The sequence below is a fragment of the Nicotiana tomentosiformis genome, chromosome 5 (genome assembly GCF_000390325.3).
Source record: "Nicotiana tomentosiformis chromosome 5, ASM39032v3, whole genome shotgun sequence".
Lineage (NCBI taxonomy): Eukaryota > Viridiplantae > Streptophyta > Magnoliopsida > Solanales > Solanaceae > Nicotiana > Nicotiana tomentosiformis.
Genome location: NC_090816.1, coordinates 80,698,042 through 80,718,185, shown reverse-complemented (window position 1 = coordinate 80,718,185; position 20,144 = coordinate 80,698,042). Strand labels below are relative to the sequence as shown.

At 36.9% G+C, this 20,144-nt stretch overlaps 1 protein-coding gene across 1 annotated transcript; it reads right to left on the bottom strand.

Annotated features, from left to right (window-relative positions):
- Positions 1-484: 484 nt before the first annotated feature.
- On the bottom strand, positions 485-12,687 carry LOC104096159 (hydroxyacylglutathione hydrolase cytoplasmic). The gene is made up of 7 exons (XM_070175021.1): positions 12,390-12,687; positions 12,154-12,276; positions 8,951-9,112; positions 8,554-8,632; positions 6,588-6,701; positions 5,325-5,501; positions 485-752 (listed from the first exon to the last, which is right to left on the bottom strand). The coding sequence occupies exons 1-7, from the start codon at positions 12,434-12,436 to the stop codon at positions 678-680; spliced, it is 777 nt and encodes a 258-aa protein (XP_070031122.1). The 5' UTR covers positions 12,437-12,687; the 3' UTR covers positions 485-677.
- Positions 12,688-20,144: the final 7,457 nt, after the last annotated feature.

Genomic DNA, 20,144 nt, shown 5'->3' with positions numbered 1-20,144 from the left:
TGAAACAAAATTATGGTTACCTTTAGAGTACAAAACATTTTGGTTGTATTTTTATTTTTATTTTTTTGTCTGAAAATTTCGATTTGTTTCGGGGAACTGATTTTGGGATTATTGTGAGAATTAATTGATTGTTCTGTGCTAAAAAACAGCACATTTAGCTTCCGTGCCAAAACAAACTACAGTCGAACCTCTCTATAACAACCTCGTTTGTTCCGAATATTTTTGGATGTTATAGCGAAGTGTTGTTATATGAACATATATTTTAACATAACATGAAAATTGGTTCCAAAAAAAGTTAGCTTTTATAGTGAAGTGTTGTTATATAGGAGTGATGTTTCTGACTGTATTTCCTCCTATAAATGACTTGCATATTAAAGCCTGATTGAACGGAACCTGATTTTTGAATGGTGATCTGCCAAAATTTTCAAGAGATTATGACATCATTACACAGGAAATTAACCAGCATTTAGTCTAAGCCAAGGAAAGTCACGAACTCTCTCATGCTCAAATACATTTAAAATAAAGCGTTCAGGTTATGATTTTGAAAGAGACAACATCACAATGAAAAAGGGTACACTTCCAACACAGTTCAGATTAATTTCGCCAGCATTTCCACCTTATCGTAGATGCAAAACTGGAACTATAAAAGCACATTACTCTTAGGCTCAAGTTATTATTCATCCCTTCCAGTTATCCTTCTGTTGCCTAATTTCACGTAAGGCTTCAACAGGAGACTTGAATCCCACCTTTTCCTGTTTGGCAAGCAAGAAATCCCAGTTTAAAAAGGCTTCGTGGCACATGGAGACAAGCAGATACACATTCATTCTTCTTTTCTTTTTGGATAAAGCAAGCAGATAGAGATGGCAAACAGGACAGGGCAGATGAGGCGCTATGCAGCAAACCTTCAAACCCGTACTTTTGGGGTAAGATTAGGTGTGCTTAATATGATAAAAAGGTTATGTTATGAGGTATTTGATCCGTAAATAGCCGTATGTTAAGTCCTGAAGTCAAGCAAGTTGTAAAACAAAAGTCGGCAAAAGTTGTCAATGACTTCGTACTTTTTTATGCTGAAGTAGGATAAAAAAGTTTCCTACTTTAAACAAAAGTAGCATAAAATATTTTTTTATGCTACTCTCCTCGCCCCTCTTCCCCCAAGTCTCCAAAAATTCACACAGACCCAAACGATCTAATGTGTTGCTTTACTTTTTTACGCAAAAATAACGTTGAAATTTGTGCTCCATAACTAAAAAGAAAATACTCATTTTTTGGTTGAAAAAGAAAGTACTCTTTCTACAACATGAAAATAAAGTACTCATTTTATTGAAATAAAAGAAAATATGTTTTCTACGTCATGAAAAGAAATACTCATTTTGTTGAAATTAAAAAAAAATACTTTTTTTTATCATGAAAAGAAAATACTTTTTTATTGAAATAAAAAAAATATTTTTTCTACATGAAAAGAAAGCATTGTTTTGGTTAAAATGAAAAAAATACTTTTTTAAATCATGAAAAAAAACTCATTTATTGAAATGAAAAAAAAAATCTATCTATAACATGAAAAAAATAAAATACTATTAATAATATTTTTATTGGGGGTGGGTTGGGCAACTAGGGGTGTTCAAAACCGAACCGAAACCGAAATCGAACCGAAACCGAAGCTTAATGGCTTATTGGTATCGGGTTAACGGTTTAACGGACGGGGAACGGATTAAATTTTTTTTATTAACGGCTTATCGGTTTAGGGCCGGATTATTCAATTTTCTTAACGGTTAATCCATTAACCCGTTAGGAATATATATATATATATATATATATATATATATATATATATATATATATATATTAAATATCAAAAACCCTTCCACTTCTTCCAGTACTCCATCTCTAAGTTCTAACGCCTAATTCCTAAATAATCAGAATCCTTACGTACTATGCATCAGAAGATCCCAAGCTTGGCTTAGCTTATTCTCCCACCCTACAACAAGATTGTTTAAGCTGTTGTCTATGGTTCACCTCTGCTTTTGTTTTTTTAAAACTAATGCATGATGTCTATGTTTAATAGAAGAACAATAGTGTTGTGCCACAACATTTTTCACTCTACAATACATGACACACTACATCATTCTTATGTAGGCGTTAACAGACATATATGTCTGAACTCAATATGTAATTTCCTATTCTGAATTTATATGTTAGGCGGTCAACAAACAATTAATGAACGAAATATAGATTGAATTAGGCCGATAAACAGCCCAATATAGATTAAATCTGTAAACCTAGCAATCAAAAGCTAACCTAAATCTAAAACCAATTTCATTGCTATAATCTGAAATATAAACCCAGAAATCAAAGGTGAAAATAAATCTAAACCAATTTCATTATTATAATCTAAAACTGAAACATTGAAATTGGTTATAATCTGAAACTTTCATACACTTTTGATAGGAATCATCTTGATAAAAATGGAACCATCTTATCGTCAATTTACCTTCCAATTTTTGGTTTCTAATTGGGTGTGATACTATGATTTAGATGGGTGTGATTCTTTCTTCATGGATGTAGTAAGAATTGCGGAGAAGAAAAGGAAGACAACTTGGGTGGGAATCACATAGAGAGGGTAATTTTTGTAAAGACAAAAGAGTCCCTACATTTAATGTGTTGGTGAAGCATGATTGGAGTTTGTAAGGACATTTTGGGAAGCTTAAAAGTGGATACAATGCCTACTACAACCATGCAGTAAATTAGCAAAATCCTATATGTGTGTATATATATATATATATAATTATATCGATGGCGTTATATACGCGTATATGTACAATACATAGCACCACTGATCAATTGGTTATGATGATGATGATGATGCCCATACAGGCCAATGGCGTTATATACGCATATATATTGTATCATTGCATAATGCATATCATGGCCCTCAGTGGCAATTCAGAGTTTCGGGCCGACCCTTATTGTCTCTTACTTACGTTCATGTCTCTATTTATGCTTTATCTGCCTTACATACCAGTACATTCTTTCGTACTGACGTCCTTTTGCCGGGGGCGCTGTGTTTCATGCCCACAGGTCCAGGTAGACAGGTTGACGGACCTCCCATGTAGGATATCCAGTTCAGCGGTGGTGCGATGCACTCCATTCTTCCTGGAGTTACTGTAGTGTGTCGGTATGCTATGAAATCTATGCATTTATGCATTTTTGGTATGGCGGGACCCTGTCCCGACCTTCTTGTCCAATATGATGATCTTATAGGATTGTAGAGTTGGGTTGTATGTCTTGTTATCATGTATGGCCTTGCCGGCCTCTTTGTTGGTTAGTTGACTCGTATAGTGGCCTTCTCGGCCTTATGTATGTATATATGTTTTAGGCTGCTCCCCCACCCTCCCCCCTTCAGGCTGTATGATCAGATGGCCTTCTGATGGTCATTATGTGGCCTTGTGGGCCTTATACGAGTTATAATCATTTTGTCGATGGATTAGATATGTCACGGCTTTGTTGACCCAATCTTCTGTATGTTCAGAGTATGACTTTAGATGTGGTTCGCTGCGGCCGGCCACACCTTCCAAGGTTGGGGTGTGACAAACTTGAGAAAAATGGTAGGAATACGCTACGCATGCACGACCCAAATTGAAGCATCTTGCCTAAGATAAATTGGGGGATGGTCCCCAAAATATCGTTAAAGGGAGATAGGTTACTACAATAGAATCCCGCGATGAGTTTCGGGTGACCATTAATACATTTAAGAAGATCACGTAAGGTGACATACCCAAAGTGGTGATCCTAAGTCATTTATAAGGATTGGATCGTCCAAGCAGTAGTATGAGGTGACATAGGCCCTTTGTCCATACGTAAAGGAGTCGTACTACCACTTTTCGTTAAGGGTTGCATGTATTGGTGCTAGTAAGCTAAAGTATGCTATAGGCATTGGGTTGATAAGACCTTCGGACTCATTATGCGACATGTTATAATTCCAAACACCTTCTGGATGAGAATAGCTTATGGGACAAGCGCCCCCCGCCCCCAAAAGTTTTTATTTTTTCCCGTCAAGGATGAACTACATATTTGAGGATTATGAAAGTGTGACTATATCATTTTCGGTTAAAGATTAAAAACGACAATGGTTTAAAAGGGGAAAATGGTCCATCTAGGGTTGGCAATTTAAGCCCAAACCCATTTAACCCGCCCAAGGTTGGGCCGCTCATTGACTCGCCCATTGTTGAACTCGGCCCATCTTGACCCAGCCCATCTCAGCCATCTAAAGTTGGGTTAATTTTTAGCCCAAATTAATCCATAATCAACTTTGCTAAAATGTCATTAAAATAATTCTTTATTGTTTGATATGTTATATATGACCATAACAAAAGGGGAAAAGACTTATTTGGTAATTACACAATTCATAAAAAAACAACACGCATTAACTAAAATTTGGTAAGAATTTGGGCGGGTTGGGCTATGACCCAAATTTTAGCCCATCTTGACCCAACATGTCTTAGCCCGAGTAACTTTTGTGCAGGTCAATGACCTGCCCGCTTATTGACTCAGCCCATTTTAACCTGCTTAAAATCAGCCCAGCCCGCCCATTTGACACCCCATAAGTCCATCGCTATTTTATGATTTTTGAGATAGCACTTCGCCTTCCAGTCCTATTGAGTTAAGACTTTCATGATGTTGCCAAATACTACTCTATATATTCAAATACTGTGCTTGAGATACTATACATAAAAAAGTTTTGTTTATTTCCTTGGAATATATAATCGAAGAAGAGAAGATAGCATGGAGTTGAGTTTTGTAGTTTTAACCACAAAGTTGGTTATTTTGTGGGGCTGCTGTTAATGAGATGGAGGTGTAAAATAGGAGTAAAATAAACAAATCCCCCCCCCCCCCCGGCAATTAATTTTTTACAAAGTCGCCCACCCACATAAGAGCGAACCCGCCCCATTGCCATCTCTACTTGTAGCAGAGACACATTCATATCACATGCTCATTAAGAGACTCCCATCCTAATATTTTTCTCCTTTTTTCTTGGATAAAGGTGGTGCCGGGGCGAGCTTGGGCATCTCACCTATTCTGCCAAATACCTAATACCTCCCACCTACGTGAGTAACTTTACCCACCAAGCCTTACGAGGATAAAAAGAAATCACCTAGCACCTTTGTCTCTAATGCAATTTGAATTCCTGGTCTCCCATGGTTTTACCGACTTCATTAACCGGTAAGCCACACCCTTAAATAAACTCTATGCTAATTTTATCAGAAGTATTTCTTTTTTCTCCTCCTCTAAAATGCAATAAGATAGGTGTTGTGCGTAACTAATGTTACCTGAACCTCTGGAAGATCAGCCCGCATGAATGGGTTAGTCTCCAATTCTTCCTGAATGGTTGATGGAATTGTTGGAAGGCCAACTCTTCTCTGATGCTCAGCCCACGCCAACTTTTGTGCAATTTTGGCATTGTCAGGTTCAACTGTTAAAGCGAACTGCAAATTTTTTACTGTGTACTGCAAATCATTTCACAAGCATTAGGATTCCCTAAGAAAGTAGGGGATTGCTGCTAAAACCCAAAAAAATAATAGTCGTCTTAGAAAAATTGCTAACACCACATGAACAAGTAATTTGCGTGAGAGGCAAACAGTAATACGCCGAAAATTATTTGTGGACAAGAAGCTTTATTTCCATGGCAGAGAACATTTATGTTTATATGTTCAGAACACCCCCCCCCTCCCCGGTTGCCTTTAACTGTAGCATGTGAAGAATAGACCAGTATCACAGAGAAGTTCTACCGATAGGAGATGCAGGGTAATTGGAAAGGGGATGACTGGAGAATAGGGGGGTTTTATTCTAGCTAATAGATTTTTTTTTTTTTTGTGTGTGTGTGTGTGTGGTTTGGGGGGGGGGGGCGCAATATTCTCCCAAAGTTCAAACAATCTCAGTGACCAAAAAAAACAGACAGAGAGCCCGCAAGTCATAGAAATGCTGAGTTCGGGAAGGACGAATCACTCGCGAAAAGGGATCTGATGTAGAGTAACCGCCAAGAGCGTCATGCATATGCAAATATCAATTAGGTATTGGAATCAAAATTATATATATTTCTTTTTTGAAATGGAGGCCATATACAGCTGTGTATTACAGTTGATGACATCTTTTTGTGACAGAAATCTTAGACAGCAGGAAAAAGACATGTTAAAGGGAGATATTTGCATGTGTCTATATGAAAGGTGGATGCTATTTAACTTTTTTATTTGTCCTTCCTTTCAACTGATGTTCTCATCACACTGAAGGCGTGGGAAAACTTTAAAGGAAATAATATCTCTGTGCTACACCTAGAACTGAGGGGCTAAAGTTGCTCTAGTCCTTAAGACACGGACAAAGAAAGGGTAACTTGATGATTTGTTCTGCTTATTTTCCACTTTTTCCTCAAGTGTTCTAAACTCTCTTTAAAAGTCCTATTAAAAAATTGTTCAAATGTGGTACATTAGAGAGTTAACTGTTGATGCTCAAAATCTAGAATCCATCCTGAGAACACTATATGTGATACAAGAGTAATTCTTTTCTTTCAAAAATTTATAAGAGCATGCATACGTTACCTCATGGCCACAATACACCCGAGTTGGCTTTGGCAAAGAACCTAGTGTCACACACAGTGACTGATACATTTGTTCTGCAGTGCCTTCAAAAAACTTACCACAACCAGCAATAAACTGCAAGCCAAAAAGATGAATAATGTTAAAACAAAATTATTTTGATCATCCAACAGTATAGTCACAAAATATTTAAAGAAGACTGTCAGTTCAGAGGAACTCCTCCTACTCGCGTTGTCACACAATCTTCTGGTTTCACATACTGATTTGTTGCTTTATTCCACTTTTAACAGAACTTGAATAGGGTGGTTAGAGTTCCCATCATCTTCTCCCAAAATTAAAACCATTTCAAATCCATGAAGAGAATTTCCAAGAAAGAGCAAAGCCAACTGGAAAGAGTAGACAGATAAACCAAAAGTGGTCCAATCTACCGCCACCCTTCCAAATTTTGGATTACGTTACAGCTAAGTTGCTCGGACTCTTTACTTTCAGTGCCGCATCCGTGTCAACACGACGTCGGTTCCTTACCGGGTCTGGTCAACCGATTTTGGGTATACAGATATAATAGTTTCTGAAATTAAAACAAAAGCTAGGGTGAAATTGAAGAAAATAGAATACCTTGTATATAGAAATCTCTATGTTAGTCGTTTTCCTTTTATCTCCTTCTTGAATTCTCCTCTTGAATAATATTTTCTCCTTCTCAGACTACCTTATAAGTTTTTCTCATAGTGTCTCATAATTTAGACATATTTTTATTAACTCTACTTTTTAGAAATTCAAGTATTTTTAGCAGAATCCCCCCCCCCCCCCATATACCTGGATCCGTACCCCCGAATCTTAAAATTTAGATCACGAAGGATCCAACCTCTAAACCTGCACCCGTACCCGAGTCCGAGCAACTTAGCGTTATGGTGAACAACTTATTGAGCAAAAGGAGTTTGAATCAAAATATTCTTGTGCTGTCTACCATAATACCTACATGAGAAATTTACCAGAAAGGAGAGAGAAGCAAAAGATGGATTTGTTGTGATTGCAAGTCTGTGATGTCCCAAAAAATATTTGTGCTGTGCGTTACAGAGATGGCTGAGAAAAGAGAGTGAAGATTGAAACTGAAGTAAGATAGGAAGATTGACGATAGCGCAAAAGTGTGTTCTTCAGTAGCCCGAATAATCTGTCAGTAATTGAGGACCTCATTCATTAATCAACAGCTACTCCTATGATTTTAATTTATTTGGAAAACACCTAGAAGCCTTTAAGTTGACTCCATATATTAAACGTTTTTCTGAAAATTCTCCACTGTTTTAGGTTCCCGAAAAGTTTTCTCCTTCCATTCCCTTGTGTTTAATCAATAAAAGATAATAATTTCATTAAGTCGGCTGCACTAAGTTGGTGCTGCAGTATGTATAACAAATACAGATACAAATTCCCATTGAATCCTGCAGGGAGCTAACTAAATATGAGATTGTTAGCACTCTCTATATATTCATTTCTACACCAAAAGGAAAGTAACCCAAGGCAGTTGACCTATTCTTTCGCAACGGCTCTGCTTTACTCTCATAGAATCTCAAGTACCTTCCTCTCCATACTCCTGTTTTCATTTTTTCTTTGAATAGGAACTCTTGTCAACTGAACACTGCACCAATCTGTTTCCTCAATAATGTTCATGAGGAAGGAGCACCTTCCCGAACATGAAGAAAATAACAAACTAATAAGCAAATGGCAGCAACAGAATTATGAAAGCAATCGTACAGGTGAAAATGAAGAAAGGTGCACCATGAATGACCTAAATCTGGAAACACTGAAGACAAAGTGTGCGCTTGCTGCATAAGGAAATATGATTCGAACAAATTCTTAAAGTAGAGGCACAATAGTTGACACAAAGCAAAACACAGACTGTACGGGAACCAACTATTAAATTAAGTGCCACTTACTCCTAAAAGATTTTGTAAAGGAGGTCGAGATCTCCACTCACCAATGTATCCCCAGTAAAAACAGCAGGATCCTCTCCCTCTTTGCCAGTAACATAGTAGCTTATATGACCTTTTGTGTGACTGAAAGGAGGGGAAAAGCAATTAATTTTGCGAAACAACCTTGTAGGAGAACGAGATGAGATACAATTTTCTATATGTTCCAACGTATCAGAGATTATAACGGTATGCTTCATAATATCCTTCGAGTCTACTGCGACTCATTCAAGAGATATTTCTAAAATGAGAATAGCTTTTTTCCATTAGTATCAGGAAGCGGGGTCATCAAACAAGAGTATCCAAATAAGGAAAGCAGCCTAGTCCTTGACAAAAAATCAGTATTAAGAACATCGAATTAAGAATTAGTAACGAAAGGAAGCGAGCAAACTTAATATCACTTACCTTGGAGTGTGAAGAGATAATATGCTGATGTCAGCACCAAGGGATATCTTGTCACCATTTTCAACTTTATCAGTACAGCCCCTCACATTATCAACCGATCCACCATAAATTTTTATTCCAGGAACAAGCTGCTTCATTTTATCATTCCCTCCGGCATGATCCCTGAAATGTGTTTGCGTTCATCAAGATCAGACAAATGCAGAATCCGTAGATGAACCTAAAGAGATTTATACAGCACATGCAGAATGATAAAAGTTAAGAAACATCCTAAAGTTGACCTGATTTATGTATTTGTCCCAAAACATTTATCTCTGTGGAGGATTGTTCAACCCATGCTAGCCATCGAGCAAGCTCGTGTTATTTTCCCCTCTTGGGATACATGTAAACTCAATAAACATCCAGAGAACAAATGCAAGAAGGAGAAAACAACTTACTCCCTCCGTTGCAGTTTATGTGAACCTATTTCCTTTTTGGTCCGTTCCAAAAAGAATGACCCATTTCTAAATTTGGAAACAATTTAACTTAAACTTCAAATTCTACCCTTCATGAGAAGCTACACAAATACTTTGGACCCCTTTTTGATTTGTTTAGGACCACAAATTCCAAAAGTCTTCATTTTTTCTTAAACTCCGTGCCCAGTCAAACAGGTTCACATAAATTGGAACGGAGGGAGTAAATGACAAACCATCAAATAAGATTAAAAGAATTAGTCTCCCCCCCCCGAAAAAATGCACAGATGCACTACATTCAACGCCTCAAGTTGAGGCCCGCTGAAAAGGGGCAGCCCAGTGCACAAGACATCCCGCGTTCACGTAGGGTCCGGGGGAGGGCCGCACCCTAAGGGATGTGATGTAGACAGTCTACCCTAATGCAAGCATTAGTGGTTGCTTCCCCGGCACACCTCAAGTTGAGGCCCGCTGCAATATTACAATTTCCAACTTTTCAATCTCATGAAATTGTGTCCATTTTAGTTGTAATACTAAATATATTAGCTACATATCATTTCTATCAGTATCTCATTTCTTTTTTATTTGTTTTATTAATCCATATATTATTAACTATTGCTCTCCTTCCTCCTTTACATGAGGCAGTTTCGGCTTTCTGTTTTGGGACGTCCCAAAAATGTTTGATAAAGTTCAATTTCTTCACAATTTTCAAGGATTCAAATTCATTAGCATTCAAAATTTTACTATGATATGATGTTCTCTACCGAACAAACTTTCAATTTTAGTGTTTTCTTCTACTATCACCAATAAAATATACGAGTCAATGAACATCTTAAAAGTCTGTATCATATAAATTGTGGTGGAAGGAGTATCTATTATCTTTTGGAAAACTTCAAAGGTCCAACTGAGCAAGTGGACAAACTGTTATGGAAAAACAATAGCAAAGGAGTTTTCACTGTGAAATCTGTATATGAGGTTTTAAACAGAAGTTCGCAGCAACAAGAGGCTTGGATATGGAAGCACATCTGGAGGTTGAAGGTCCCTTTAAAAGTTAATGTGTTTTGCTGGCTAGTGGTCAAACAGGCTGTTCTGACAGACGAGAGCTTAATGAAGAGAGGAATGCCTCTGTGCTCCAGATGTTTTCTGTGCGGAAGGGCCATCGAAACCAACAATCATCTATTTCTTCATTGTGAGGTGTCCAATAGATTGTGGCAGCTTTTCATAAGTATGAAAAGCTTAAGCTGGGTGATGCCTAGAGAGACTATGGACTTGCTGTCTAGTTGGGACTTTTTAGCTACAGGAAGCAGCCAGAAGAGGTGGTGGAGTCTCATTCCAGCATACATTTGGTGGACTATCTGGCTGGAAAGGAACTCCAAATGTTTTGAAGACTCGGCAAATCCTGAACAGAAGATTAAAATGAATTGTATATCTTTATTTCACTTTTGGTGTAAAGAAGCTTTAGTACAAGATGCAGATTCCCTAGTTGATCTTATCGGGTCCTTGTAAATGCCACAAGACTTGTTTTTCACCACTTGTTTTTGTTCAATCTCTTAGTTTTTGGAAGTCTTGTAACTAGGGACCTTTTCTCTCAGCACTATCTTGGCGCTGAGATTTATTTATATATCAATGAAACCTGTTATCATTTCAAAAAAAAAGGAGTATCTATTATCAACATCCTTTTTTTCTTTTTTCTTTTTTCTTTTTTTTTTTTGATAAGGTAAGATTTATTGGTGTAAATCAGTAGACACTGGGAAAGGTTCATCACAGAGAATGTAAGGAACAGATAAAGTCCAACATAGCTTCAGGCTCTAAGAAGTTTTCCGTTGCAATGAAAACTAAGCAAGAATATACATTTGTGTTTAGGCTTAACTACATCTATTATCAACATCTTTTCTTGGGTTGAAACAAAGAGAATTTTGGGATTTTCAAGTTCTATCAAATGAGCAATTTTGTCCATTCATTAATCTGACGAAAAAAAATTAAACATGTTCTTCAAAGAAAACTAATGCCATTAGAACTGCACATATGACCAAATGGTCCCACATGTTTTTGTTCTAATTACAAGACAATGCCTTCGCCAGCGGTCGTCCAACCAGTAAGCAAGGTGCAAAAATTCAATTGCCCTTCTTTATAAACTTGACAATAGCTTTTTTTAAGAAAGTAAACTTGAGAAATAGCTATTCTGAAAATTCCAATTTACATTTCAGGATAATGGATCCTTCATCATACATTACATTGAATTGACTATCACCCAAAACTGTTTTGACTCTGTCAATATTTGCACATATTGAAATTCAGTATTTGAATGTCAACTGAAATATTGAAACACTAGTGTAAAGGTGTATTTCAAGTGAAATATTGATTTTCAAGTGAATTTCATGTCCAAACACCGGTTTCCATAAAGTTTTTTTTCAACTTCAACTTCCAACACTCTTTTTTCAACCATAACTCAAACATTGTCCAAACGCCTCCGTTGCGTCTTCATAAGAACTTTGACCTATCACTAATATGGTAAAAAAGATCAAATATGTGCTCTCGATTGCTACCCTCAGGAAATAAAGAAATTAAAACCAACTAAAACTAAAACCAAGAAATTCTCAGAAAACAGGCAAATTCAACAATCAAATGGAAAATAAATAGAAAACTAAACAAAACGTAGAATTAAGAAAAAACAAAGAAGATAAAAACAGATTTCAGATACCGAGCATTATTATCGGAGCACTTAAAGAAAAAAAAGATAATAGAAGTGGAACGGACCAGTGGTGATGAGTGGTGAGAACAAACTTAAGGTCAACTTCGTTCTCTTGAGCAACTCTAAGGACCTTATGTGGCTCCACTGGGTCCACCACTGCAGCTTCCTTTGTTGTTTCATCTATGATCCTGCAAACCAGCCCAAAAATTCATAGAATAAACACAGAAAAAGAAGAAAAAAACCCTAAACCTGATATGAATTAACAAAATTTGAAATAGACATCTGAATTTGAGCAACAAACATATAGGAATAGTTGTCATCTAAGCATGGAATGTGAAGAACTTTCATCTCTGGCGCCGATCAGATGATAATACCAGACCACACAGTTCTGTCAAGTTGGAAAAAGGAAATCATCGAGCGCGACTGTTAAACTGTGAGAACAAGGGACTAGAATGACGTGGATAAGATTCGCTGTTCCACAGCGTTTGAGCAACTGACGTGACAAGGAAAATATTAATGTGTGGTTCGGTGGGGCAAAAATAAATTTTTCTTTTTTGGAGTTGTAGAAATGTCTAAAAGAATGCAGAATTGATCAATTGGAATGCAGAATTGGACACCCTGGCAACTTTTATTTAGTTCCTCTATGTGATTTTTAATATCCCTGAATTTGAAAATTTGATAGTCTTAATCCCATATATGTTGATGTGGCAAAGAGCGTGAACACACTCTCTTTTAGGCGTGTGAAAGAAAAAAAACATCGAAAAATTAGCCTTCAAGTGTGGTATATTCAAATATTAATTGCCACATAATCAAATATAATGATATATTTATTCCAATTATATTTTTCATTGTTTCTTCTTAATATAGATTGCAATTTTTTTTTCAATTGTATATTTTTAGATACAATATATATGGAAGAGTTTGTTGAAACTCCATTTATTTTAGCCAAATAAAAATAAGATTTAGCCAAAGTAATGAAGTTAAAATGGTATAGTTTTTACAAAAAGAAAATAAAACTGTGTGTTTGTATTTTTATTTTCATGCAATGAATATTTATTTAAACTATGCATTTTTTTCTTTTTGAGTCAAATTCGCAAATTTTTGGTCGGAGTTTTACTATTTTAGCTAAAATATTTATTTAGCCAATATATGGAATTCCAACAACGTATTTTATTTTTTATTTTTTAGATGCAATGATAATATGTTAATTGTGTATTTTTCTTTTACTAACCAAATATGTAAAAGTAACTTGATTAAAATATCAGTATCTTTAGCTAAATAAAAAATTATAGTCAAAATAACATTGTTTCAAATTTATTTATTTTTTACGAATTTTGACACGAAAAGATGATTTAAATAGTTGGTGGACTTAAAAAAAAAAAAAATATATATATATATATATATAATAAAAAAATACCACATGAAAAAAAAAATCCATGTGGCAGCGCGTGTGTCACACTCCCACGGGTTGTCAATGTCCAGCGGGGTCGAGACTATGAAATTGCCAAGTTGAGGGGGTATTAAAAAACACGAGAAGTTTAAGGGGAAACTAAACAAAAGTTGCCAAGTTCGAGGTTCCCGAACTATTCTGCCATCCAAGTTAAATAAAACTATTTTTTGCTTATAGTTAAACTCTCTCTCCTCACTCTAGCTTTATCTCTCTAAGACAATGACTGAAGTTAATTTAGCTGGGAAACATTTGAGTGACCCACCACATAACCTCCACACAAGTACAATCAACCGACAACCAAGCTAACAAAACTTCGACACATACCCTACAAACACCTATTCAAAACTCCCCACCACTTAGCACCTATTATTCCCTCTGAAAAGGACAAAACAGCACAACTCCGTCAAATAACCACCACCAATGATGATAACTCCGTTCAATAAATGAATAATCTCCAAACCGAAAACGGTCCCAATGATTCCAACACTCCAAATCTTATCTAGCCCAGTAGCACCACTACAATCACACATACTAACCAACCAAAAATTTTAGCAAACTTTGATAAACATGACCCAAGGAACAAAAACAGAGGGGATGTAAGCATGCATGACCAAGGAAAGACAGAGAAGACAATAGACCCATCCCAAGCACTAGCCACAAAAGAGATAGTGACGGGGGATAAAGCGACATCATCTGGTGCTAATAAATGGAACCAAGGTTCTTCTAAACCATCTTTTGTTGCAATGGTTCAATCGGAGCTTCCAGCACTGAGTGAAGGGGCAAAGAATATGGATATCACCAATGGCACTCACCTAGGAAAACCAACGGTGTTCTTTAAGGCAGAAGATTACTTTGTTAACCTGGCATAAAAGTGTTGATTCACCTTGATTGATAAAGTCTACAAGACAAAACCACCAATGGAAGATACACGAAAGACCTTCATCAGTCAAGTCCATTTGAAAGGAAAGGTTAAAATAGCCTTTTTTTGATTTCCAGCATGTGTATATTGATTATACGCATGAAGTTATTTATACTCATATTAAACTCAAGAACTTTGTGGATATTATGGGTGCTCCGATGAAGATTCTATTGTGCTCTCCTGACTTTAAGTCGGAAGTTGAAACACTTGTTGTCTTAGTGTGGATTCTCATCCATCAGGTCCCATGGCATTTGTTTAGATGGGAAATCGTGTCCAGAATGGTATAATCTATTGGGATTGTTATTGCCCCTGACCAAGCTACTTACTCGAAGTCCAGGGGTAATATAGCTAAAATGAAGGTGGAAATTAATCTGTTTAAACAAATGATGGATCAGTTGTGGTTGAGTTTTAAAGGCTTGAAGGGGAAGATGATGGTGTTTGGCTTGATATTGAATATGAAGGAGTTTCTTCCTACTGCCTTTATTGTAAAATACAAGGTCGTGTGAAAAAGTCAATGCTGGAACAAAGTGAGGGATGATAGAATGAAAAATGAGAGGGAAGAAAGAAGCAACGTGGAAAAAGGGAATACTCAACAGGAGGTCACAACAATTACTGCACTAGACCAGAATAGAGAGAAGAAGTTCCAGACAGTAACTAGGAGAAAGAACCCAAAAAATAAGAATGCTCCAAAAATTAACCAACACATGGGAACATAACAAAGAAACAATGAGCAAAGGAAATGGAGTGATAAAGAGAACAAAAGGAATGAGACCATTGTAACTAGAGTACCAGTCATAGCTCTACAAAAGGAAATAGTCCAGGAAGTGTCAGGGAAAGGAAAGGGTATTGATAAAGGGGATCCAAAAAAAATCTCCATAGACCCAAAAGTTCAACAAGATGAAGCCAAGGTGACACAACCAATAAGGAAAATAAGAGAAAGAAGAGTTTAAAACAAACAAAGGATGCGGCAGGGGGGAGAAGTTATGTTACAAGTACATCAAGCAGAGCAACAAGGTGAAGTCCATAATAAGGATCCTACAAGACCAATAACATAGAGTAATACAATTGATAAAGGGGAGTATAGCAGACAAAGGCAGGAGGACGAAATCCTTCATCCAAGCCCAATGGACACTTAACAACAATTAGAACAGAAGAGAGGAAATAAAGAAATTACCCATATCATTGATCCAGGCAAGGCACAGAAGAGATTCAATAAACTGATTTTAGGATCTAACCTGGAGAGGAATCATGATCTAGACCCTGGTGGTGACGGCTGAATTCATTCCACTGAAGAAGAAGAATATGGCAGCTCTGAGGATAATGATTATGAAGATGAGGGCTCAATGGAGAGTGAGGAGTTTGAAAGTGCGGACAGTGAAGAAGAGGTCATCAATGACATTGCCACAAGTCTAGTGGAAGTCTTTGTAGGTGAAGCTACATTACATCGGGCCATGACTAGTGCTATCAACTCAGGCCATCTATCACCTTGGGCAAGAATGGATCAAGATGAGGTAGAGGAACAATAAGAGGAAGGAGTGGTAGACAATCTTATCAAAGGCCTTCAAAGGCCTCAACGAACCAAATCCCCTCAAATCAGTAATCATGTTTAAGTCCTTATTCTGGAATATAAGGAGCATTAAGTCCAACGATGCTCTTGAAAGACTTAAACAATTGGTTAGAGCAAATAATTTGTTGTTCATCGCCTTAGATGAACCATTCTATAAGGTTGATAAACTGTAGAAGTACAAAAGATTTTGGGATTTATAATGCCTTCGCAAACTGCAATGGTCAAATATGGGTATTCTGGGAGGATAACCTGGACTGCCTAGTGGTTGAAGAGGATGATCAACAGGTAACTTGTATCATTAATCAAGATGGTGTATCCTTTCTTATATCATCTGTGTATGCTAAATGTGAAGATGAGTTGAGAGAAGGTCTATGGAACAAATAAGGGATATTAGTACCAAGTACACTCTTCCTTGGTTTATAGCAGGAGATTTTAACTGTATCATTGACCCCTCTGAGAAGAAGGGTGGAAATCCTCATAGAATTTCCAAAAGTTTCTCTTTTATTCAATACATTATGGATTGTGAATTGATAGATGCGGGCTACAGTAGTTCATCATTCACCTAGTGCAATAGATGGTGCCCGAAGAGGAGAATTTGACAAAGGTCGGATAAAGTTCTAGTCAATCATAGCTGGTTGAATATTTTTTACATCACTACAGATACTTAGTGAGAACAGGATCCGATTACTCACCTTTGTTATCTCAGGTGAAGTACAAAATGTCTAACCCTATCAAATTTTTTAAATATTTGAATTTCTGGACAGAGGAAGAAGGTTTTATAGGTGTAGTAGAGCAAGCTTGGAATGAAGAAGTGCAGGGATCCCCTCTATGGAAGTTTCATCTGAAACTTAAAAATACGTGCAGTAGGTTGTCTGATTGGTCAAAAATACCTTGGTAATATTTTTGATAATACAAAGGACCTGGAAGAGAGAGTTACTGAACCGGAGGAAATGTCAATTCCTGATAATTCTACAACTAATAGGGCAAAATTGAATAAATCTAATGTTGAGTTGATCATAGACTTAAAGAAGGAGGAGGACTACTAGAAACAAAAGTCAGGGATTAAATGGTTTGAGGGTGAAGTTAATTCCAAATTCTTTCACTTTGTGGTCAATGGAAAGAGAATAAGACTTTCCTTCAAGAAAATAACAACAATAACAACGAACCCAGTGTATTCCCATAAATGGGGTTTGGGGAGGGTAGTGTGTACGCAGACCTTATCCCTACCTTATAAAGATATGGAGGTTATTTCTGATAGACCCTTGGCTCAAGGCACAATGGAGATAAGGTAACAAGTAGCAAACAATAGTAACAACAATACATTAAGGTAACGTGCACGAATGACACAACATGTAATAGTAAAGAATATTGAATAAGATAACACAAAAATAGTTCTAGTACTGCTGGTAAGCCTAGGAGGAACACACTACTAATTATTAACTTTCAACACTAATCCTCAACCTCCACGTCTTTCTATTGTGGGTCATATCCTCGGTAAACTGGAGCAATGGCATGTCCTGCATAACTACCTCTCCCCAATACTTCTTAGGCCTTCCCCTACCCTTCCTCAGACCCGCAATGGACAACCTCTCACACTTCCTGATCGGAGCATCTATGTGTCTCCTCTTCACATGCCCGAACCATCTCAGCCTCGGCTCCCGTAACTTGTCCTTCACGGATGCCACTCCTACCTTGTCCCTAATAACTTCATTCCTGATCTTGTTCTTCCTGGTATGATCACATATCTATATCATCATCCTCATCTCATCTACTTTTATCTTCTGGACATGGGACTTCTTGACGGGCCAACACTCAGCCCCATACAACATAGCTGGTGCTGGATTAAAGGAGACAATGAAATTACAAGTGAAGCTATCCAATTTTTTCAAAAATAATTCTCTAAAGAGGATCATCAGAATGACTTCTCTTTACTGAATTTGATTCCAAAAATCATTGATGAAGAAGATAATGAGAAACTGATTGGACTTCCAACTATGGAGGAACTAAAAGATGTAGTATTTTCCATGAGTGTCCATAGTGCTCTTGGACCTGATGGAATCTTTGGAAAATTCTATCAAGCTTGCTGGGAAATCATCAAGAAGGATTTATTGCTAATGGTGTTTGACTTTTTTTGCAGGTTCAGAACTACCAAAGGCATTCACACCCATTTGACTAACTTTAATACCTATGGTGGAATGCCCTCAGCAGTTCAATGAACTGAGGCCGACCAGTCTTGGGAATTTTTCATGTAAGATCATTTCAAAGTTGATGAATCAGAGACTATGTCATGTCATGCAGAAACTGATTACACCCTATCAGACTGTATTCATCAAAGGAAGAAACATTACCGAGAATATCCTCTTGACTCAAGAGATGGTGCATAACATCAATAAACCTGCAAGAAATAGAAATGTAGTAATGAAACTGGATATGGCTAAGGCCTATGACAGGGTTTCATGGGAGTTTCTGTTCCAAGTCCTAACAGATGGGATTTGCAGAAATATGGATTGACAGAATATGGAGATTAATTTCAAATGTTTGGTACTCTATCAACATCAATGGATCAAGAAATGACTTTTTTTAAATCTAGTAGGAGTTTCAGGCAGGGAGATCCTATATCCCCCTCACTCTTTGTGATTGGAGCTAAGCTTTTATCCAAGTTAGTGGAGTCTCTACTGGTGGAAGGGTTTATCCAATTCTCATGTGAAAAGAATGGGCCTACTCTGACTCATTTATGCTACGCAAATGACACCATTTTTTTTTTCTGGAGATCCTTTGTCTCTAAAGATGATGATGTCAAAACTAGAGGCTTATGAGAGGATTTCTGGCCAGATGGTGAACAAACAAAATCTGGATTTTATGTCTCTTCTAAGCTCAATTGCAACAAATTCATGAGATTAGATCTTCTATTGGATTTTCTCACTTTCAATTTTCTATTACAATACTTAGGTTGTCCTATTTTTCTCGGGAGAAAGAAGGTTGTATATTTCAACAAGATGGTGGCAAAATTCTATAACAAACTTCAGGGATGACAGGGAAGGTTGTTATCTTTTGGTGGTAAAGTTGTTTTGGTAAAATATGTCCAAGCATCACTTCTTATTCACCTAATTGCTGCTATAACTCCTCCTAAAATTGCATTATATCAAGCTGAAAAGATTATGGCCAGTTTCTTTTGGGGGAAGATAGATGATAAGAAGAAATATCATTGGGTAGCATAAATTCTTTATGTTACCTAGTGACGGAGGGAGGAGTGGGGTTCAAGTCACTACAGGATATATGCAAGGCTTTTGATGTCAAGATGTGGTGAAATTTCAAGACACAAAAGTCACCCCTACAATGTTTTTAGAATCAAAGTATTGTAAGAGAAAACATCATGTTGCCAGAAAAGCATCTTACGACCATTCTCATGCGTGGAGAAGATTAATGGATATCAAGGAGGCTGAAAAATATTTATTATGGAGGGTTGGAAAGGATAACATATCATTCTGGTAGGATAATTGGACTGGAAAAGTTCCTATGGCTAAATTAAATCCTTCTACTATGGTTAATATAAGTACTAAAGTTTCTGATTTCATTAAAGCAGAGATCTGGAATATAGCCAAACTTTGTTCAATTCTATCATTAGAGTTGGTCAACACTATTACCAATATTCAGATCTAGGACGGGAAAAAAGACTCTCCTATCTTGACTTTAAATTCTAGTGAAGAGTTTACTTGTACGTCATGGGAGAAGATGAGAAAGCAGGGAGGAAGATCTTTAACTGTTAACATGATATGGCAAAAGAATATGCCTTTCAAAGTATCCTTCCTCATAAAGCGGGTGCTCGAAAGCAAACTACCTATTCAGAGAATTGGAATCATCATCACATCTAAGTGTGTATGATGCAACACAAGTGATGCAGAATCCATTCAACACCTCTTTTGTAATAGCCAAATTGCTATACAAGTGTGGAGTTTTTTTGCCAATTCTTGTGGAGTTAGACACAACCAGGCGAGGCTTAGACAACTTTTGATGGCCTGGTGGTTAACTTAGACAAAGAACATATTGTATGCTCCTTTTATTCATTCCATTCCTTCCATTATTTGCTGAGATATTCGAAGGAGCGGATGCACTGCCAAAT

What these genes read in the sequence shown, in the direction of transcription:
- LOC104096159 (XM_070175021.1), bottom strand. Translation starts at nt 12,436, where the DNA reads ATGAAAGTTCTTCACATTCCATGCTTAGATGACAACTATTCCTATAT. An exon ending in TTATCTCTTCACACTCCAAG is followed by an intron (nt 8,633 to 8,950) that starts GTAAGTGATATT and finishes CCCTCCTTTCAG; the next exon opens with TCACACAAAAGGTCATATAA. An exon ending in TTTTTACTGGGGATACATTG is followed by an intron (nt 6,702 to 8,553) that starts GTGAGTGGAGAT and finishes TTTGGCTTGCAG; the next exon opens with TTTATTGCTGGTTGTGGTAA.